Source organism: Ceratotherium simum, chromosome 33 (genome assembly GCF_057802395.1).
Source record: "Ceratotherium simum simum isolate JZ-2026a chromosome 33, ASM5780239v1, whole genome shotgun sequence".
In the NCBI taxonomy this organism is placed as follows: Eukaryota; Metazoa; Chordata; class Mammalia; order Perissodactyla; family Rhinocerotidae; genus Ceratotherium; species Ceratotherium simum.
Window position 1 is genome coordinate 22608721 of NC_141932.1, and position 22069 is coordinate 22630789.

General features: G+C 53.0%; 2 protein-coding genes across 2 annotated transcripts; both read right to left on the reverse strand.

Annotated features, from left to right (window-relative positions):
• Nucleotides 1-6093: 6093 nt before the first annotated feature.
• On the reverse strand, nucleotides 6094-7724 carry LOC147912886 (interferon lambda-3-like). The gene is made up of 6 exons (XM_087421942.1): nucleotides 7592-7724; nucleotides 7255-7430; nucleotides 6865-6945; nucleotides 6464-6607; nucleotides 6279-6362; nucleotides 6094-6192 (listed from the first exon to the last, which is right to left on the reverse strand). The coding sequence occupies exons 1-6, from the start codon at nucleotides 7722-7724 to the stop codon at nucleotides 6094-6096; spliced, it is 717 nt and encodes a 238-aa protein (XP_087278068.1).
• A 3512-nt stretch (nucleotides 7725-11236) lies between these two features.
• On the reverse strand, nucleotides 11237-12691 carry LOC147912887 (interferon lambda-4-like). Its single transcript, XM_087421943.1, has 5 exons — nucleotides 12469-12691; nucleotides 12281-12384; nucleotides 11820-12101; nucleotides 11507-11581; nucleotides 11237-11353 (listed from the first exon to the last, which is right to left on the reverse strand). The coding sequence occupies exons 1-5, from the start codon at nucleotides 12689-12691 to the stop codon at nucleotides 11255-11257; spliced, it is 783 nt and encodes a 260-aa protein (XP_087278069.1). The 3' UTR covers nucleotides 11237-11254.
• Between the last annotated feature and the right edge of the window lie 9378 nt (nucleotides 12692-22069).

A 22069-nucleotide genomic window follows, 5' to 3' on the forward strand; every position in this document is an offset into this window, starting at 1 on the left:
AACTCAGCAAGGATAGAGGACCATCACTGGGTATGTAGCATCCACCTTAAATCAACTGTCGCTATATGGTGTTGGGTCCCTAGTAGGTAGAAAAAGGAGTCTGGGAACCAGGAGTGAATGTGAAAATGGCATGCTTCCCACTGACCCACCTTAGAAATCGGTGCTTCCTACCGGAAGAAGTTTAGGCTCTGCAGATTCAGAGGCCCTGGTTCCCAGAGAGGAGTCCTTTCCACCTGGAAGACAGCACAAATCCCACGGAACATTAAGCTCTGACTGTCACCCAATCACTGCCCTTCTGCCAAGAGAGCAACAAACAAGAGGAGGAGTTGACATCTTGAGAGGGGTAATTGACCCTGCTGTCAGGAGGGGGTAGGGATCTGCCGCACAGTGGGGGCAGGAAGAACACGTTTAGCACTCAGGTGATCCACTGGGGCATCTTCAGTTACTCTCTTGACCAGACGTAGTGAAAAAAATGAACAGGTAGAGAGGAGCCATAGCCTGAGAAGGTCATGGTCACAATGGCCTCAGACCACTCAGGGATAAGGGTTTGGGTCATCTCCTCAGGTAAGCACCTAATCCCGCAGAAGTAGGGTGAAGGGAATCTAGAATGTGTGGTGGAGGGGGGAATAGTGAGTACCAGTCACTTCCCTGTGACCAGCTGCAGAAGTGGGATGCAGGTCATCCTCCTAACCCTTCTTCTGTAGGTTCCTCCAGAAGATCAGACCAAGCAGAATCCTGGAAAAGCCGTTCCCAGATCCAGCCAGTGATCAGAGCTGTGCAAGGGGGGGACTGTAGTGGATACTGTGGGGATCACAGCCAAGCCGCTGAGAGCACACAGCCCTGTCCCTCCATGGGAATTTCCCTGATCCACAGGGAACCGCCTGTCCCATGTTCATGCCTCAAATTCAGAGGAAAGCCCATAGCAGTAACTGAACCATGAGGAGGTGCAAAGGCCCTTGTGTCAGTTTGGAACAATTCTGAAGGACCCGCCCAGCTCCAGAGCTCCCTGCAGGATAAGTGGAGACCTTGTTTTCTGTTGTGTTGTGGGGTAGTGTCTCCCTCTACCCCATCCTGCCTGCACACTCCCTTAGAGTCTGTCTCCCAAGAGTCCGCCCCAGTAGAACTTCTGCGTGGAAGTTCTCATCTCATAATCTGTTCCCAGGAAACTCAATCTAAGACAAGTGTTATGGCAAGTCAGGTTCAGCTCCCTGGGGTCTCTCTCCCCATTTCTTTTCTCCAAGATGCTCCCCTCTTTCTCTCTTCCACATTATCACCAGCCTGGAAGTGGCTGGTGTGGGCTGACGAAATATCAGGAACTCGATGGGGAGAGCAGACGATCACCCTCCCCATTAAACCACAAAGTCATAAAGCAGACAAGTCTCTAACTATAAGAAATTTACTAAAACTATCATGACTACATAAACCATGTAATTTAAATATGGAAGTGATGGATTTATTTCTTTTGCCAATTTTTCATCAAGAGAGCAGGGAAAAACGTAGGAAAACTATGAGCATTTGGTTACTTTTGGAAATGATATTTAAAGTTAAAGTCTTTTTGTTTTGATATGGCCTCTCTTTCTTCCACTCCATGGACCCCTACCCTCACTCCCTTCTACCCTCGTTCATAATTCCGGGGAGAGACTGGACAGGAGTTGGTAATGTTCCAGACTGTGGAGAAACCACGGGATCTGGTGAGCAATAGTGCTGAAGAACAGGAAATGGGCACTTGCTCCAATCACCCCAGCAACATCTGTCCATTGCAGGGTCTGTTTTATTGGGAACAGGTCAAATCGCACAGTTATCAAAAATCTTCCTTTTCACACTTATCTTTGTTGTCTGTTTTCTTTTAGAGTCCATGTATCATGGTCTTTAAGAGTATGGACTCTGACGCCAAGAATAATTTGTTTCCAATCCTAACTTATTAGCTGTGTGACACTGGGTGGGCGATTTACCACTCTATTCCTCATTTCTCCTGTCCTTAAAATGTGAGCTGATAATAGTACCTACATCATAGGGCTCTTGTGTGAATTCAAGGAGTTACCCTGGGGCAGTACTTAGAATATGACCAGATCCACTGAGATCTTTCACTAACTTTTTGCTATTGTTATAAGACAGGATGGTTCTCCTTGTGTTGTTATCATGTATCATGTATCATGCTATCATATTTCATGTTATCATATTTCTTGTGTATTTTGTCGATTGACAATAAAAAGAACACCAAATGTGTGTGTGTTGGTAGATTTGATCCGTTCTCCTGCATGTCCCACAGAGAGGGACACTCATTGGTCCCCTGTCCCCAGCACTGGACTTAGGCAAAGCCTCTGGAGGTGTCAGGATCTGGGGACTCCTCTGGGCACCCCCAGTCATGGACCCCGGGTGAACACATTCACTCACACAGTGTCATGCATACTTAGAGTGTTGTGTGGAGGGAAATAGATCTGTCTATTGTGGCCTAATTGTACCTTCCAGCGACGGTCCCTGCAATATCTCCATCCCGCAAGCTCTACTGCAATGTGACATTGCCACTCCACCATCACGAGCCCCCTTTAGTTTTCACCACCCCTCGAATCTGGGTGGGGGCCGTGACTGCTGGGAACATAGCACACAGTGTCACTTCTGGGCATAGCCCTTAACCAGCCTTCAGCTGTGACTTCCTGTCCCTGAAACACTGCTCTGAGGGCAGCCAGCCCCCACGGAAGATGTTCAACTACTTAGGGCTGCAGGCTGTGAAAAGACCGAGTCACGTGGAGAAGCCCCTTGTAGGCGCTCTGGTCAACACCCCAGCTGAGCTCCGGCCGTGTGAGTGAGCTGTCGGTGACCTCCAGCCCGGGCCAGCCTCAGATCAATCATGTCCCAGCTGACGCCTGACTGCAGCCGCGGATGAGACCCCACGTGAGAGTCACTCTCCTGAGAGAGACCCGGAGAGGGAGACAGGTGAGACGGGGACAGGTGAGAGGGCATGACCAACTGCCAATGGGTGACGGTTACCAACTCTGGCTAATATTTTTAAGAAAAACAGCTAACTGAAGGCACTGGAGAGCAGCCGGAAGCAGGTGGAGACTGGTAAGCTTCTAAAGAACAGAACGCACTGTGTGAGACCTGAGTTCACACGGCTTTTCCTCTGGGGACGCACCTCCGTCCATGTGGCAAGGGACAGCTTGAACTCCTGCAGGAACAGTTATTGACTTGAGGTGTCAGACACCAGAGTTTGGGGGCTGCCAGAGCAGTTGGGAACTGAGAGGGGAAATCCCGATATGGAGGGAGCCCCAGAAGAGGGAGGATGAGTCTCCATAGAAATTACCCTGAACCTTGAATGTACTGAAAGAGAAAAGAAAGCTGTCAATACAGAATTCTATATCCACTGAAAATATCCTGGAAAATTGAAGGGAATGTAAGACGGCTGCTCTCATTTCTGTCATTCAGCAAGAACTGAGGAAGGACATGAGGAGGGCATTGCCATTTCCTTTAAAGGAACAGCTCATAAGGGGCTCAGATCACTTTCACTCATGTGCATTGGCCAGAACTTAGTGTTGTAGGTCCAGGGAAGGCTGAAAAACGTTGTCTTATTAGACTAATCTTGAACACTTTTACAATTCAGGGGTTCTCTTAGTAAAGGAAGAAGGGAGGATGTATTTAGAGATAACTAGCTGGAGTCCCTGTCATTCCTGCTTTGTAGACAATTATGTGATTGTGTGATGGCTGGAGCAGCAGCAGCCATCTTATGATCAAGTGGGGAGACAGTACTGATATAGTGAGGATAGAGGAGCAGCCAGATGGAAAGAGCCTGGATTCACTATGACATCATGCCCTCTAAACCAGTACTGTTCAGTATAAATATTATGTGAGCCACATTTGTAATTTTAAGTCTTCTAGTAGCCACGATTAAAAAGGGAAAAGAGGCACTGGCCCTGCGGCATAGCGGTTAAGTTTGTGCATTGCGCTTCAGTGGCCCAGGATTTGCCGGTTTGGATCCTGGGCGCTGACCTACTCACTGCTCATCAAGCCATGCTGAGGTGGCGTCCCACATAGAAGAACTAGAAGGATGCACAACTACGACATACAACTATCTACTGGGGCTTTGGGGAGAAAAAAGGAAAAAAGGAGGAAGATTGACAACAGATGTTAGCTCAGGGACAACCTTCCTCAAAAAGAAAAAAAAAGAAAAGAAATATATGAAATTAATTTTAAATATGCTTTATTTGACCCAATATATCCAAAATATCACTCCAACATTTACTCAATATAAAAAGTATTAGTGAGATTTTACTTTTTTTACAGTAAATAAAAATTCTGTACACACATACATCTATTTCCTAGCCCTGTGCACTGAGACGGTAGAGAAGCTGATATCCTTGTAGCAATCAGCTCATTTAGCTCCCAGATCTTGGTTTCTAAATACTGTTCTCCACCAAAACAAACCAGAGCTCCTTGGGGAAATGGCTGCTGACAGAAATGGGGCAGGAAGATGACAAGATGAGCCTGGAAATCTTATTCCAGAAAGCAAGGAAGTGCTCCAAGATTGATGGGGACATATTAAGAGGACGTGGGAGCCTCCTTTAAAGGGTTCCCATTGGCCTCCTCTGGGAGCTTGAGCATCAAAATAAACAATAGTAAAGAATGACAATCCATTGAATAAAATGAGAATTCCTAAGTCCATGTTGATATAAATCAGTTGGTGAATACATACACAAGGGAGGGGTGAAAAGCTCTTCCTAAGGGTCGAATGTCAACGAATAAATGTAGAAAGAATGGTGAAATTAGAGACTCACTGTTCAGTAATTGACATGATATTAACAGTCAGGCAAACACCATCCTTGGATGCTAAAAGGAAGGGGTCAGAGTTTGAGAGTAGGTATTTACACAGTCTCAAAGTTTCTCCACATATTTGTAACAAAGAGAGAAATAGTAACTTTACAGTGGAGAAATTTGGCAGGCAGCATCTGAAAAAATTTTTTTAAATAAAACTTCTTCAAATTCTGGAGTGTATTTTATACTCAGAGCACAGCTCAGCTCGTCCCAGCTACATTCCAAGGGTTCAGTAGCTACAGATGGCCTGTGGACCACACCGGACAGCCCGGCCTTAACTGGGCCCTGCTGTGCCAGACTCTCACCATGTGCGGTGATACGTGTTCTTGTTATAAAGACATTTTTAGTTTACGTTACTCTACTTAGAGCAGAATGTACTCTAAGCGACCCACTCACACCCTCAGAGGGACCACACGCGCCCACACACAATCACAAACAGACCGTGGTAGGCTGAGTAATGGCCCCCAGAGACGCCCACCCCCATCCCTGGAGCCCATGACACCTTCTGCTACACGCCAAAGGGACTTTGAGGATGTAATTAGGGCTTACGGACTTTAAACTAGGGAGATTATCCTGGTTTATCTGGTGAGCCCAATCTGAACACAGGAGTCCCTAAAAGCAGAGAACTTTCTCGGGCTGGAGGCAGAAAAGAAATGGGGCAGAAGGAGAAGTCAGAGGGATTCCGAGCGTGAGAAGGGTTTGACACACTGTGGCTGGCTCTGAGGTGTAGGGTCCCACGTGCAAAGACCAGAAAGAGGGCACCAGGGGCTAAGGACAGCCCCTCACAGCCAGCAAGGACACGAGGACCTCAGTCTCCCACTGCAAGGGACAGAATTCCGCCAACAACTTGAAGGAGCTTGGAAGCGGAGTCTTCGCAGGGCCTCCCGAGAAGGATCCAGCCGGCATCACTCTGACTCAGCCTCGTGAGACCCTCACTTAGCAGAGGAACTGGCCGAGCCCCCCGGATCTCTGAGCTGCAGAACGGGAGACAACAAATGCGTCTTGTTCCGAGATGCTCAGTTTGTGATCATTTGTTATGGCAGCAAAAGAAAACACCCACACAAGCACACACACGGTCCCAACCACAGAGAGCATCCTTTCGTCATTGTTTATTTGCACACTTTTTATAAAAAAATATAAAAATAAACATTTTATTGGGTCTGAGTTTGAGAATTCAGAAACCTATCATAAATACATAAATAGTGGTTTGGTGATAATAAATTAAGACAAGTGGCTGATGCGTCAACATCTCAGATGCTGGGACAGGTTGCAGGTGGGTCTCGGGGGTCAGACACACAGGTCTCCATTGGCGACACATTTTACGTCCTGGGCGAGGAGGCGGAGGAGGTTGAACATGACAGAGGCTTGGAGGCAGCCACGGAACTCCTGTGGGGAGGAGGGATGGGTCAGCGGCCGCCCATCCTCTGGGCTCCCAGTTGCCCCCAGACACTGGTCACTCCCCGGTCACTCACCTTCCTCGGGGCCTCAAGGAGCCGGTGCAGCCACTGGTGCAGGCGGCCCCGGGGCCTGGGGCCCACTGTGGGCTGAGCGGGGACCTGTGGGCAGAGGAGGGGGGACAGTGAGGCAGGGCCTGGGACCGGGGGGACATGTGGGTGGTCAGAGCCTACAGACACGGCCTGGGCGCCCCAACACTCACACAGGCCTGGAGTTGAGAGTGGATGTGGCTCAGCGTGTGAAGGGGCTGGTCCAGGACGTCCCCCAGGGACGAGTCAGCCATGGTCCCCAGGACCTTCAGAGTCAGGGCCAGCTCCGCCTCCAAGGCCACGGGGCGCTCCCACACCTGAGGAGAGGGACAGAGACAGGTGAGAGTGCACGGGAGAGAACAGGTGAGGAGACCGAGGAAGGGACAGGTGACAGGGAAAGTCAGGGTACAGGTGGGAGGGCACAGCCACTGTGGCCAGGTGAGGGCAGAGGTCAGGGGGACTTGCGGGGGGGCAAGCAGAGCGGGACAGTGAGAAGCAGAAGGTGAGGGGGCCGCCTAAGGAGCCAGATGAGCGGCGCCCAGTGAGGGCAGGGGGCCTGATTCTTCCCTCTCACCTGCAGCTGCTTCAGGTGCCAGGTCCTGGGGAAGGGGCGGGAGCCGCAGCTCCTGTTATGCTTTGGCAAGAAGGACTCTTCCTAGAGGGCAAGGGCAGAGGTCAGCCAGCAGCACGAGGGATGGAGGTTAGACCACTCAGTGTGACTGGGGGATGGCTGACAATGGAGGAGGGGAGGTTAGCTTGCTGAAGGATGGTGGGGGCACCTCCACTGCGGGAGGACACGAGTCAGTCCACTGCAGCCAGAGCGGGAGATAGCCCACTGTGGGAAGGGTGGAGCTTAGCCCAGAAGGAAGGGGGCAGGTCTACCCTCAGCCAGGTGTAGCAGGGTGACCCACAGAGGGAGGGGTGGAGGTTAGCCCACAGCAGGCGGGGCAGAGGGGAGACTCACAAAGGCATCCCTGGCCCTCCTGAAGGCCTGCAGCTCTCGTGGGGACAGGGACTTGTACTGGGCCATGTGGCAGCCCCGTGCATCCGGGGGGGCCCTGAGGCGCACGGAAACTGCTGCTGTGCTGGTCAACACTGTGGTCATCAGCGTCAGCACCGGCACACAGCCCACAGCCACGCCTGTGTTACGGAAGGACAGAAAGATGAGGGGATGGACGAGAAATCAGGGGCTGGGGAGGTGAGGGTCACGCACAATGACGTGGGGCTCACCCAGCTTCATCCTTGGTCTCTGGGCTCCGTCAGCAGACGGGGGCTCCAAGTGTCCGCTCTGAGGTTGTCACCTGGGGTCTCTCCTTCAGTCTTGTTTGGTGTCTCTGACCTCAGTCTCCTCTTCTGGATCTCAGCCCGCTGCTCTGTCTGTCTGTCTCTGAACTTCCAGTTCCGTCTGGGATGGAACTCCCGCCTGAGCTCCATGGTGCAGCTTTTAGCCTGGACAGACCAGCAATCTGGGCTGATGTAGGAAAAGCGAAAACAGCCTGAGGTTGATACCCACCACCAGGGGGGGCCCAGGCCGGGGAAGCCCAGAGCGGGGCGGGGCCCGGAGCCAGGTGAGCGCTGGGTGAGAGGGAAACTGACAGGACTCAGTGCTCGCCTACAGGAAGGTGAGCTCCGAAGACGAAGCCTCAGGGCCGGCTGCTGCAGCCCCCGAGGGGTTCACGGTGCCCTGACGGGGCTGGATCCAGGACGGGGCTGAGGAGGGGGCAGAGAGACTCGCCTTTCTGCAGGATGTCCCAAGGCAGAGAGTGGAGGGAAAAGGCACCCTAGGGAGTGATGCCACAAAGAATCTGGAATTTCCAAGAGGGACACTGTTTGGGGGAGGGGACCCCGGGGGAAGGCTGCTGGGGTGGTAGAGAGTCAGAAAGGGAAAACGCCCAAGAATTAAGAGAGGAGACCAGCTCTTCCCCATCTGCCCCCACCTGGTACCCACAAAAAATGAACGGGGCGTGGGGAGCTGGCACCAACATCTTCTTTCCTTGTCCAGGCACAGAAGGACCAGGTCTAGGAGGCACTGCTAAGGAATCGGGGTGAGGACAAGGACTTCAAGAAACCAGTTGGTTTGTGGCCAACGCCTTCACTCGTTCCACTCGTATTTATTCAGTCCACACTTTGTGTCAGGCACTGTGCAAGGTGCAGGAATAGAGCAGTGAAACAAAATACATAAAACAGTCCTTCATGGAGCTTTTGACCAGAGAGGAGTAACAAAAAGCATAAGGGGAAGTGAAGTGTGTGGTATGTGTTACGTCAGGGAATGGAAGATGAGAGAAGGAAACAGGCATGAGAGCAGAGGGCAGGAGGAAGTTTGCGTGAAACCAGTTGCTGGGAGAGAATGCACTGGAACAAAGACCTAAGGGAAGGGAGGGAGGGAGCCGTGTGAGGATCTGAGGGGGAGCCTATTAGGCAAAGGGAACAGTCAGTGCAAATGGAAAACAAAACACCCTCCTCTTGTTGAGCGTGTACGTGTCACAGAGGCTTCGCCACAATGTGGAATTGACTACCCACAGTAGCACCGAGGGCATACATACTGTGCTTTGCCTACATTTTAAATACAGAGTAACCTGCAGGGACTCAAAGAGATTAAGACACCCGCCCAAGGTCACACAGCAGACAAGTGGTGAGGGCAGGATTTTAACCGAGTTTTCTCTGACGCTAGACAGTAACCAGTGCGCCCTCCAGCCTCTGTGTCCCTAGATCTCCTAGGCCTGGGGGTGATGAGTTTCTTGGACAGCAGGTGCCGAGTCCTTTTTGACACTTGACCCCCACCCTGACCCCTTCTTTCCCTCATTTCTAGTTCCAGGGAGGCGGTGGACAGAAGTGCTCAGTTGGAAAAATCTTTGAGCCCTGATACATAAAAATGTATCAGAAGCAAGAGCAGGGATGTACCAAGTCACCCACCAGTGCCTTGGGCAGTTTCTGTCAATTGCAAGGGCTTGAACCCAGGGGAGGGGACATTGCATCAAAGGAGAATTCTGAAAAGCGACATATTATCTCAGAATTCCTAGCCTTCGTACTTATTTTTCTTGAAAAGAAAGTTCAGTGAGGTGGTTGAGAGCAGGGTTCCTGGAGCTAAAGGCTGTGGGGTTCAGACCTGGCTCTGACCCTCACGAGCTGTGTGACATTGGGAAAGAGGTGGGCAGTTAGCAACAAAGATTGCCAGCCCAAGATCTGGACAAATGGAAAATGTACACCTGTTTGTGTATTGATGTGTCTGCGGTTATTTATGGAGACTTTTTTTAAATTTATATTTTAATTATTTTTTTATTGTGAAATTTTTGTCATGCATTGTTGTTTATCAGTCACCATATAAGTGCATCCCTCCACCCCTTGTGCCCACCCCACACCCCCCTAGCCCCTGGTAACCCCCAAACAGTTCTATCTGTGCATGTGTTGGTTGATCTTCCACATATGAGTGAAATCAAGCACTGTTTGTCTTTCTCTTTCTGACTTATTTCACTTAACATAATACCCTCCAGGTCCATCCATGTTGTTGCAAATGGGACGATTTTGTCTTTTTTTATGGCTGAGTAGTATTCCATGGTATATATATCCCACATCTTCTTTATCCAATCATCAGTCGAGGGACACTTGGGTTGCTTCTATGTCTTGGCTATAGTGAATAATGCTGCGATGAACATAGGGGTGCATAAGCCCCTTTGGATTGTTGATTTTAGGTTTGTTGAGTAGATACCCAGTAGCGGGATAGCTGGATCATAAGGTGTTTCTATTTGTAACTTTTTGAGGAATCTCTTCTTTTTTCTATTTTTTCTGTGAGGAAGATCAGCCCTGAGCTACCATCCGCGCTAATCCTCCTCTTTTTGCTGAGGAAGACGGGCTCTGAGCTAACATCTGTTGCCAATCCTCCTCCTTTTTTCTTTTTTTCCCCCAAAGCCCCAGTAGATAGTTGTATGTCATAGTTGCACATCCTTCTAGTTGCTGTATGTGGGACATGGCCTCAGCATGGCTGGAGAAGCGGTGCGTCGGTGCGGGCCCGGGATCCGAACGAGGGTGGCCAGTAGCCGAGGGCACGCACCTAACCGCTAAGCCACGGGCCGGCCCTAAGGAATCTCTTATGGAGACCTTTTTTTAAGACCTCATCTGGAAGCATTACAAACACTATTTCAATGTGCATTACTCATTTGGAGGGAAGGATAATAACGCCATTGGATGGGTGAGAAACTGAGGCTCAGAGAGAAGTAACTGGCCCACGGTTACTGCATGATTACGTGGCAGGGTCAGAATTGACTCTCAAGACACCTGATTTTTCTGGCTCAGCACATTTTACTGAAGAGTGCACCCCAAATGATCACAGGGCAACAACAGTGCAAATGCAGGAATATTTAATAACTGGCAATACATTAACACTGGGAGACAGAATAGTAAATACACACAGGAATTTCACAAATTAAAAAAAAACACACACACATAAGTAACGGAATCCCAAAAACTATAGTGAATGAAGGACTTTGGGCCCCTTCCCTACCAAATCCCTCAGGGAACACGGCCTCCACAGTGGGGAGATCCAAGAGTCACAGTTTCATAGAATGTCAAAGGGGGCACTGAGTTCAAATCGGGGGTGGGGTCTGCCCTGGGAGAGGGGTCCTGGTGTTCTTGTACCCATAGACCAAGAAACTTGTCCTTGGTATGTGGGGGAGAGCGACCAAGGCAGACCCTCATCTCAATTCTCGTCCTGCCAATCTGGCCCCAGGAAGATCTCAAGGCAACACATCCACGGAAACATCGCCGCATCCGGGAACTCGTCCTGGTCCTTGGGAACAGTCCCCGCGCCTGTCGCCCCAGCGCAGGCGGATGGGGGTCCGGCCAATGGCAGCAGAGTCTCCGGAGCCCCGGCGCCCCCTGGCGGAGACCCGCCTGGCGCCCCGGGGCCACCGAGGGCCGCGCCCGCAGCCCCCGCCTGCAGAGCCCGGGTCCCGGCGGAGCCCGGCGGATCAGACACAAGGCCCCGCGTGCGCCACCAGCCTCAGGTCCCACGTGAGCAGGCGCAGGAGGGTGAAGATGACGGTGGCTTCGTGGCACCGAGGCGAGTCCTGGAACCCGGGGAGGAGGCGTAGTGGGGCCGAGTCAGGAATCGTCTTCCCAAGAAACCCCGTCCAGTCCTCCCGTTCCCACCACTGCTCCCAGACCGTCTCCACCTTCCCCGGTCCCCCCTGCAGTCTAACCGCTTCACCCCGGCTCCACACAGCTCTCCGTGCTTTGGGACGCCTCCTGGGTGGCCGCAGGGACTTCCTCCAGAAGCCTGGCCGGACCATCTCGAGCTGGAGGGGGAACAGGAGGGACATGAAGGGGGCGGAGACCAGAGTCTCCCTCTGCCTCTGCCGGGACCCTCCCAGCCGCAGACCACAGCCCGGATCTGGGGGACACCGAGGGGACCGAATCGGGTGTGGATCGGGTGTTGGGCTCAGCGGGAGGGATGGGCACAGCGGGCGGCCGCGCTCTGAGGCCCAGGGCGCAGGCGGGGCTGGGAGGGCGGAGGCCGGGGTAGGGGACACTCACGCAGGCCGCCACGTCCCGGGCCGCGGCCGCCAGCAGCTCCAGGGTCGGGCCGGTGCCGGGGACCCGCTCGGGACCTCGCAGGCTGCTCAGCACGGCCTGGGCGTCCGCGATGCCCCGGGCCACGAGGCGGAGGCGCGCGCACGAATGCGGGCACCGGGAGTGAGACAGGGCCGCCCCGGCCCGTGCCTCCCCGCCGGCTCGCGGACTCCCCGAGGGCGGCGGAGGGTCCCTCCTGGGCCGCAAGGAGCAGCGGCGCGGCCTCCAGCTCAGCGTCTCTTCCTCCTACGGGACCAGGGTCGGGTGAGGACGGGCCTCCTCGCCAGGGCTCCTGAAGCGCTGGGACGTCGGGGATCCCTGGACCGGGACGGCGGCGGCCGGTGCGGTGGTGCTTGTTGTGGACTGAACCACAGGGCTCTCCGGAGGCGTGATCGCGGCTGAAATGCAGCCCGCGCTCGCCTTGCCGAGCCCTGCGCCCCGACATGCAGCCGAGTCCGCCTGGAGGGGCGCCCTTTGGTGACCCGCACAAAAGCCGCCTGTGCGCTTAGGACGGGGCGGCCGGGAAGATCTGGGGGTCAGAAAGCGGACCCGGAGACACGACTTGCGCCTGCTGGACGCCTGGTCGTAAGGGCCCCTCGGCTCAGGGCCCTGCGTCTCCGCGCCCGGCGGGCCCAGGGTCCGGGGTGGAGGGTCTGGGCGTCACTCACGTAGCGGTCCCTCAGCGCCTTGACCGCCGCCAGCGCCCCGGGGTCCAGCGAGCGGTAGTGCGACAGGAGGCAGCGCCGGGGCGCCGCCGCGCAGGGGTCCGCCGCCACGCCCACCGTCACCAAGACCCACAGCCCCGCGGACACTGCGGCTGCGCCACTCCGCCCCATCCCCGCTCCTGCAGGAGGAGGGACGTCAGCGAGGCCGCGGAGAAGGCCCGGAGCCCAAGCCCCTGCCTCTGGTTAGACGCGCAGAGGGACTGACGCTGGGAGCGCGGGCGCGGAGCACACAAGCAGGGGAGACAGGATGGGCCCACACCCCTCCTCCCCCAGCCTCTCCCCTCTCTCCTCACCTGCCCTGCGCCCTCGGGGCCTCGTGCTGCAGCAGCGCCTGCCCTCCGCTGTCCCCTGGGTGGTGTGCAGAGTGGAGTCCACCTTCCACAGCGGTGCCTGCGCCCTCCGTGGTGGCTTTTATGGGCCCGGCTGAGAGAAGGGGAGCAGCCGGGCTTCCCCGTCCCGGTCAAGCTTTCCGAAGGTCAGCGCTGGCCAACGGCCCTGGGATGCCGGCCAGGGTGTGAGGACTTTCCCCGCCTGTGGGACAGTGCCCGCGGTGGCTCTGCCCAACTCTCTGCCGCCAGTTCTGGTCTGTTTCCCTTTCAGTATCCTCTCACTTTCTTTTCATCATTCTTGGTGTCCTTCTCTCTGTTCCAGTGTCATAACCAGCCCTTAGACAGTGCTTACTGCATACCAGGCCCTCCTCTAAGTAATCAATACATACGTATCTTCTCATTTAATCCTCAAAAAGACACTACACTGCGTAAAACTACCCTTCATTGGATTAAACTTGAAACATACAGAAACACATAAAGGAGGAAAGGAAACACCTGTAACTTCAACCCAGATCCCTCTCCCCTCACCCCACCTCTGGAACAATTCCTCCAGTGTGTAGAAATTTTGCACATATTTATTTGTGCATATGTTTTCTGATTGCCTAAGTAACACATTCATTGTACATATTCAGTCAGTACAATATCATACAACTTGGAGAATAAAGTCAGTCTTGAATCCCGCTGCCCGGAGGGTATTCTTTTATCAAGTAGTAGCAATTCCCTCCTCCCCTTTTCTTCTCTTTCTGTGAACAATTTCTCCCCAAGTAACCCAGCCTGTATACAGTTTGGTACCTGCTTTTTTATGTCCAATGTTATCTCATTTGCATTTTCCTGTGTCTTTCATTATACAGTATCATTAGGGCCCCTGCAGGAAACAGAACAGTCAATTTAGGATAATTTGAGGTGGGTTAATACCAGGAGTATATACAAAGGAAGTTGGTGGTGAAGAGAAAGAACTCGGAGTATCACAAGGCCTTGGGGTCCCTGGAGAGCGCGTGTCCTCCCTGGGCCTGAAGAAGGGGACAGGGGAGGGAGTGGTTACCTGGCCTAGGAGGAGAAAGTCACATACACAGGAGGAGGAAATAGACAGGTGTGGTGGCCCCACAGGGGGGAAGCCTGGGGAGTAAATACTCTGACCTTCCTCTCCTTCCCCTCTCCCTGGCACTACTGCTGGCCTCCCCACTGGCTGCACCCAAGGGAGACCAAAGGCCAGCCTCCTGGGTCCAGAGCAGGGAGGAGAAGTGGGTAGAGTGGACCTGGAGGGGCAAGGAAGACATCCACATATGCCACTATTGAGTCTTCCATCTAACGGGATCATTTAATAACCAATCCCCTCTGGGTGGGCACTGATGTTATTTCCAGTGTTTTGTTAAAGCCATGGCTCTGAAGGTTAGGAGAGAGGCAGGGAAATTTTTTCATTCTCTTGTAACAATGTCTTTCATGGAGCTCAAGTTGTTCATTTGAATGAAGTCCAGCTCATCAATTATTTTCTTCCATGGATCGTGCTTTCTGCATATGTAAAAGACACCACAAAACCCAAAGTCCCCTGGACTTTCTCCTATGCTACATTCTAGGATTTTCAGAGTTTTGCACTTTACATTTAGGTCTATGATACATTTTGAGTTAGTCTTCCTGAAATGTGTTAGGTCTGTGTCTAGATTCAGTTTTTTGCATGTGAATGTCCAGTTATTTCAATACCACTTGTTAAAAAGATTATCTTATCCCTATTGAATTGCCTTTGCTGGGCCGGCCCCTGGGCCCAGTGGTTAAGTGTGCACACTCCGCTTTGGGGGCCCAGGGTTCGCAGGGCTGGATCCCGGGCATGCACGGTGGCATCACATATAAAGTAGAGGAAGATTGACATTGGACGTTAGCTCAGGGCCAGTGTTCCTCACAAAAAAAAAAAAAGAATTGCCTTTGGTCCTTTCTGGAAGATCAGTGGACTATGTCTGTGGGGTCTCTTCCTGGGCTTTCTATTCTGTTCCATTGATTTGTCTATTCTTTCACCAACACCACACTGTCTGGATGACGGTAACTTCATAGACAGTCTTGAAGTCGGGTAGTGTCAGTCCTCCGACTTTGATCTTCTCCTTCCATATTGTGTTAGCTGTTCTGGGTCTTTCGAATCTCTATATAAACTGTCAGTTTGTCAACATCTACAAAATAACTCACTGGGACTTTGATTGGATGGCGTGGAATCTATAGATGAAGTTGGGAAGAACAATATTGAGTCTTCCTATCCATGAACATGGGACAACTCCGTCTTTAGATTTCCTTTGATTCTTTCATCAGAGTTCTGTAGTTTTCCTCATATAGATGGTGTTGATATTGTTAGATTTGTACCTAAGTGTTTCATTTTTTGGGGGTGCTAATGGTGTTTTCAATTTCAATTTCAATTTCAAATTGTTCATTGTTGTTATACAAGAAAGCAATTGATTTTTGTTCATTAATCTTGTACCCTACAACTTTGCTGTAATTTGCTTATTGTTTCAGAAATGTGTTTTCTTTTTTTTTGTGAGGAACACTAGCCCTGAGCTAACATCCGATGCCAATTCTCCTCTTTTTTTTTTTTTTTTTGCTGAGGAAGATTGGCCCTGGGCTAACATTCATGCCCGTCTACCTCTACTTTATATGGGATGCCGCCACAGCATGGCGTGACAAGCGATGAGTTGGTGTGCGCCTGGGATCCAAACCCGCGAACCCTGGGCCGCCAAAGCGCAGTGCTCACACCCTACTGCTGTGCCACCCGGCCGGCCCCCGAAATGTGTTTTTAAATGCATAATATTAAATACACAGGACCATGTGGAAAACTGATTGCACTGAAATGTTGAAGAGATCAAGATGACAAATGACAAAATATCATGATGACTTTACAAATGCATAAAAACGATTTTGTGATAAATGATATGTATGCCTCTTTATTAATGCAGCAAGTAACAAGATATAGCAATAGGTTAAATAACTACTATACTTTTGAGGTAGTAATGAGAGTAAATGATATTTCAAGATATGTGCCACATCGGGAACGTGCGATGAAAATATCTGTGGCTCCTTTTAGTGCAAAGTCGTAGGCTCTGTTCACACTATCGTGGTTTATTGCTCACACTCATAATGAAGGAAATGCTACATTTCAGTTAGAGGTTAGTGAAGAGAAAAATGCATCTTTTCCCCATGCAACTTCATCTTCCCCTGAATCCTACTGCAGGGGTGGTCCATGAACCTCAGGTTAAGCTAGACCTGCAGCAGTTAAACGGATGAAGTAGATCTATTTGCACTGACGTGGAAAATCTTCAAGACATAGTATAGAGTGAAAAAGTAAATTGCTGACCAATACACACGGTGTGACACTGCTTGTGTTTACAAGTGCTCACACGCGGATGAGCAATTCAGTGGAGGAAACGAGCCTCTACAACAAATGGTACTGGAGCACGTGGACACTCACAGGCCAAAACACCAGCCTCGACTCAAGCTGCGCACTGAAAATAACAATCACCTCTAAATGGATCCCGCACTAAATATAAAATTTAAAGCTCTAAAACGTTTACAAAAAATTACGAGAACATCTTAAGGATCTAGGGTTAGAGAGCTTTCTAGTTTTGCTAATACTAATAATGCTGCTGTGAATATTTGCGTTCATGTTACTGGGTCACATACATTTTCATTTCTAAGAAATAAATGTCCTGGAAGCAATTGCTGGGCTGACTGCAGTGTGTATTTAGTTTTATAAGAAACAATGACTGAGAAAAACACGCCTGTAATTCCAATTTTCAATAGCAAACTAACAATACTTTTATAGTGGGTAAAGGAATAAACATCATTTAATAACAGACAAGGAAGCCAGAGGGAGTTTGTCAAAGACCCAGGTGAGGAAAAGCCAGAGAGACGGGAAGGGGGAATATTCAGGCAGAGAAAGAAAGCTAGAAAGGCAGGGGAGACAGACAGGATGAAGGAGGAGAGGGATGGAGAGAGCACTAGAAGCCCAGACTGTCCTCCCTGAGGGCAGACACTTCTGTGGGATCTCGGCCAAGCTTGGAGCTTCCAAGAGAAGGAAAAGGTGTGTTTCAGTTCGTTCCTAGAGGGCAAAGCGAGACCAGCACAGGCAGCAAAGACGAACAGATGTCCAGACAACAGATAGGCAGTTGGCTCAGGCCAGAGAGCTGGGCAGAGCCGCCGCGGGCACTGACCCACAGGCGGGGAAAGTCCTCACACCCTGGCCGGCATCCCAGGGCCATTGGCCAGCGCTGACCTTCGGAAAGCTTGACCGGGACGGGGAAGCCCGGCTGCTCCCCTTCACTCAGCCGGGCCCATAAAAGCCACCACGGAGGGCACAGGCACCGCTGTGGAAGGTGGACTCCACTCTGCACACCACCCAGGGGACAGCGGAGGGCAGGCGCTGCTGCAGCACGAGGCCCCGAGGGCGCAGGGCAGCTGAGGAGAGAGGGGAGAGGCTGGGGGATGAGGGGTGTGGGCCCATCCTGTCTCCCCTGCGTGTGCTCCGCGCCCGCGCTCCCAGCGTCAGTCCCTCTGCGCGTCTAACCAGAGGCAGGGGCTTGGGCTCCGGGCCTTCTCCGCGGCCTCGCTGACGTCCCTCCTCCTGCAGGAGCGGGGATGGGGAGGAGTGGCGCAGCCGCGGTGTCCGCGGGGCTGTGGGTCTTGGTGACGGTGGGCGTGGCGGCGGACCCCTGCGCGGCGGCGCCCCGGCGCTGCCTCCTGTCGCACTACCGCTCGCTGGACCCCGGGGCGCTGGCGGCGGTCAAGGCGCTGAGGGACCGCTACGTGAGTGACGCCCAGACCCTCCTCCCCGGACCCTGGGCCCGCCGGGCGCGGAGACGCAGGGCCCTGAGCCAAGGGGCCCTTAGGACCAGGCGTTCAGCAGGCGCGGGTCGTGTCTCCGGGTGCAGGTTCTGACCCCCAGATCTTTCCGGCCGCCCCGTCCTAAGCGCACAGGCGGCCTTTGTGCGGGTCACCAAAGGGCGCCCCTCCAGGCGGACTCGGCTGCACGTCGGGGCGCAGGGCTCGGCAAGGCGAGCGCGGGCTGCATTTCAGCCGCGATCACGCCTCCGGAGAGCCCTGTGGTTCAGTCCACAACAAGCACCACCGCACCGGCCGCCGCCGTCCCCGTCCAGGGATCCCCGACGTCCCAGCCCTTCAGGAGCCCTGGCGAGGAGGCCCGGCCTCACCCGACCCTGGTCCCGCAGGAGGAAGAGACGCTGAGCTGGAGGCCGCGCCTCTGCTCCTTGCGGCCCTCGGGGAGTCCGCGAGCCGGCGGGGAGGCGCGGGCCCGGCCGGCCCTGTCTCACTCCCGGTCCCCGCACTCGTGCGCGCGCCTCCGCCTCGTGGCCCGGGGCATCGCGGACGCCCAGGCCGTGCTGAGCAGCCTGCGAGGTTTCGAGCGGGTCCCCGGCACCGGCCCGACCCTGGAGCTGCTGGCGGCCGCGGCCCGGGACGTGGCGGCCTGCGTGAGTGTCCCCTACCCCGGCCTCCGCCCTCCCAGCCCCGCCTGCGCCCTGGGCCTCAGAGCGCGGCCGCCCGCTGTGCCCATCCCTCCCGCTGAGCCCAACACCCGATCCACACCCGATTCGGTCCCCTCGGTGTCCCCCAGATCCGGGCTGTGGTCTGCGGCTGGGAGGGTCCCGGCAGAGGCAGAGGGAGACTCTGGTCTCCGCCCCCTTCATGTCCCTCCTGTTCCCCCTCCAGCTCGAGCTGGTCCGGCCAGGCTCCTGGAGGAAGTCCCTGCGGCCACCCAGGAGGCGTCCCAAAGCACGGAGAGCTGTGAGTGGAGCCGGGGTGAAGCGGTTAGACTGCAGGGGGGACCGGGGAAGGTGGAGACGGTCTGGGAGCAGTGGTGGGAACGGGAGGACTGGACGGGGTTTCTTGGGAAGACGATTCCTGACTCGGCCCCACTACGCCTCCTCCCCGGGTCCAGGACTCGCCTCGGTGCCACGAAGCCACCGTCATCTTCACCCTCCTGCGCCTGCTCACGTGGGACCTGAGGCTGGTGGCGCACGCGGGGCCTTGTGTCTGATCCGCCGGGCTCCGCCGGGACCCGGGCTCTGCAGGCGGGGGCTGCGGGCGCGGCCCTCGGTGGCCCCGGGGCGCCAGGCGGGTCTCCGCCAGGGGGCGCCGGGGCTCCGGTGACTCTGCTGCCATTGGCCGGACCCCCATCCGCCTGCGCTGGGGCGACAGGCGCGGGGACTGTTCCCAAAGACCAGGACGAGTTCCCGGATGAGGCGATGTTTCCGTGGATGTGTTGCCTTGAGATCTTCCTGGGGCCAGATTGGCAGGACGAGAATTGAGATGAGGGTCTGCCTTGGTCGCTCTCCCCCACATACCAAGGACAAGTTTCTTGGTCTATGGGTACAAGAACACCAGGACCCCTCTCCCAGGGCAGACCCCACCCCCGATTTGAACTCAGTGCCCCCTTTGACATTCTATGAAACTGTGACTCTTGGATCTCCCCACTGTGGAGGCCGTGTTCCCTGAGGGATTTGGTAGGGAAGGGGCCCAAAGTCCTTCATTCACTATAGTTTTTGGGATTCCGTTACTTATGTGTGTTTTTTTTTTTAATTTGTGAAATTCCTGTGTGTATTTACTATTCTGTCTCCCGGTGTTAATGTATTGCCAGTTATTAAATATTCCTGCATTTGCACTGTTGTTGCCCTGTGATCATTTGGGGCGCACTCTTCAGTAAAATGTGCTGAGCCAGAAAAATCAGGTGTCTTTAGAGTCAATTCTGACCCTGCCACGTAATCATGCAGTAACCGTGGGCCAGTTACTTCTCTCTGAGCCTCAGTTTCTCACCCATCTAATGGCGTTATTATCCTTCCCTCCAAATGAGTAATGCACATTGAAATAGTGTTTGTAATGCTTCCAGATGAGGTCTTAAAAAAAGGTCTCCATAAGAGATTCCTTAGGGCCGGCCCGTGGCTTAGCGGTTAGGTGCGTGCCCTCGGCTACTGGCCACCCTCGTTCGGATCCCGGGCGCGCACCGACGCACCGCTTCTCCGGCCATGCTGAGGCCGCGTCCCACATACGGCAACTAGAAGGATGTGCAACTATGACATACAACTATCTACTGGGGCTTTGGGGGAAAAAAAGAAAAAAGGAGGAGGATTGGCAACAGATGTTAGCTCAGAGCCCGTCTTCCTCAGCAAAAAGAGGAGGATTAGCGCGGATGGTAGCTCAGGGCTGATCTTCCTCACAGAAAAAATAGAAAAAAGAAGAGATTCCTCAAAAAGTTACAAATAGAAACACCTTATGATCCAGCTATCCTGCTACTGGGTATCTACTCAACAAACCTAAAATCAACAATCCAAAGGGGCTTATGCACCCCTATGTTCATCGCAGCATTATTCACTATAGCCAAGACATAGAAGCAACCCAAGTGTCCCTCGACTGATGATTGGATAAAGAAGATGTGGGATATATATACCATGGAATACTACTCAGCCATAAAAAAAGACAAAATCGTCCCATTTGCAACAACATGGATGGACCTGGAGGGTATTATGTTAAGTGAAATAAGTCAGAAAGAGAAAGACAAACAGTGCTTGATTTCACTCATATGTGGAAGATCAACCAACACATGCACAGATAGAACTGTTTGGGGGTTACCAGGGGCTAGGGGGGTGTGGGGTGGGCACAAGGGGTGGAGGGATGCACTTATATGGTGACTGATAAACAACAATGCATGACAAAAATTTCACAATAAAAAAGTAATTAAAATATAAATTAAAAAAAAAGTCTCCATAAATAACCGCAGACACATCAATACACAAACAGGTGTACATTTTCCATTTGTCCAGATCTTGGGCTGGCAATCTTTGTTGCTAACTGCCCGCCTCTTTCCCAATGTCACACAGCTCGTGAGGGTCAGAGCCAGGTCTGAACCCCACAGCCTTTAGCTCCAGGGACCCTGCTCTCAACCACCTCACTGAACTTTCTTTTCAAGAAAAATAAGTACGAAGGCTAGGAATTCTGAGATAATATGTCGCTTTTCAGAATTCTCCTTTGATGCAATGTCCCCTCCCCTGGGTTCAAGCCCTTGCAATTGACAGAAACTGCCCAAGGCACTGGTGGGTGACTTGGTACATCCCTGCTCTTGCTTCTGATACATTTTTATGTATCAGGGCTCAAAGATTTTTCCAACTGAGCACTTCTGTCCACCACCTCCCTGGAACTAGGAATGAGGGAAAGAAGGGGTCAGGGTGGGGGTCAAGTGTCAAAAAGGACTCGGCACCTGCTGTCCAAGAAACTCATCACCCCCAGGCCTAGGAGATCTAGGGACACAGAGGCTGGAGGGCGCACTGGTTACTGTCTAGCGTCAGAGAAAACTCGGTTAAAATCCTGCCCTCACCACTTGTCTGCTGTGTGACCTTGGGCGGGTGTCTTAATCTCTTTGAGTCCCTGCAGGTTACTCTGTATTTAAAATGTAGGCAAAGCACAGTATGTATGCCCTCGGTGCTACTGTGGGTAGTCAATTCCACATTGTGGCGAAGCCTCTGTGACACGTACACGCTCAACAAGAGGAGGGTGTTTTGTTTTCCATTTGCACTGACTGTTCCCTTTGCCTAATAGGCTCCCCCTCAGATCCTCACACGGCTCCCTCCCTCCCTTCCCTTAGGTCTTTGTTCCAGTGCATTCTCTCCCAGCAACTGGTTTCACGCAAACTTCCTCCTGCCCTCTGCTCTCATGCCTGTTTCCTTCTCTCATCTTCCATTCCCTGACGTAACACATACCACACACTTCACTTCCCCTTATGCTTTTTGTTACTCCTCTCTGGTCAAAAGCTCCATGAAGGACTGTTTTATGTATTTTGTTTCACTGCTCTATTCCTGCACCTTGCACAGTGCCTGACACAAAGTGTGGACTGAATAAATACGAGTGGAACGAGTGAAGGCGTTGGCCACAAACCAACTGGTTTCTTGAAGTCCTTGTCCTCACCCCGATTCCTTAGCAGAGCCTCCTAGACCCGGTCCTTCTGTGCCTGGACAAGGAAAGAAGATGTTGGTGCCAGCTCCCCACGCCCCGTTCATTTTTTGTGGGTACCAGGTGGGGGCAGATGGGGAAGAGCTGGTCTCCTCTCTTAATTCTTGGGCTTTTTCCCTTTCTGACTCTCTACCACCCCAGCAGCCTTCCCCCGGGGTCCCCTCCCCCAAAC

What these genes read in the sequence shown, in the direction of transcription:
- LOC147912887 (XM_087421943.1), bottom strand. Translation starts at nt 12,691, where the DNA reads ATGGGGCGGAGTGGCGCAGCCGCAGTGTCCGCGGGGCTGTGGGTCTTG. An exon ending in GGCCCGCCGGGCGCGGAGAC is followed by an intron (nt 12,385 to 12,468) that starts GCAGGGCCCTGA and finishes TCTGACCCCCAG; the next exon opens with ATCTTCCCGGCCGCCCCGTC. An exon ending in GTCCCAAAGCACGGAGAGCT is followed by an intron (nt 11,354 to 11,506) that starts GTGTGGAGCCGG and finishes CCCGGGTTCCAG; the next exon opens with GACTCGCCTCGGTGCCACGA.
- LOC147912886 (XM_087421942.1), bottom strand. Translation starts at nt 7,724, where the DNA reads ATGGAGCTCAGGCGGGAGTTCCATCCCAGACGGAACTGGAAGTTCAGA. An exon ending in GACTGAAGGAGAGACCCCAG is followed by an intron (nt 7,431 to 7,591) that starts GTGACAACCTCA and finishes TCCGTAACACAG; the next exon opens with GCGTGGCTGTGGGCTGTGTG. An exon ending in GGCACCTGAAGCAGCTGCAG is followed by an intron (nt 6,608 to 6,864) that starts GTGAGAGGGAAG and finishes CCCTCTCCTCAG; the next exon opens with GTGTGGGAGCGCCCCGTGGC.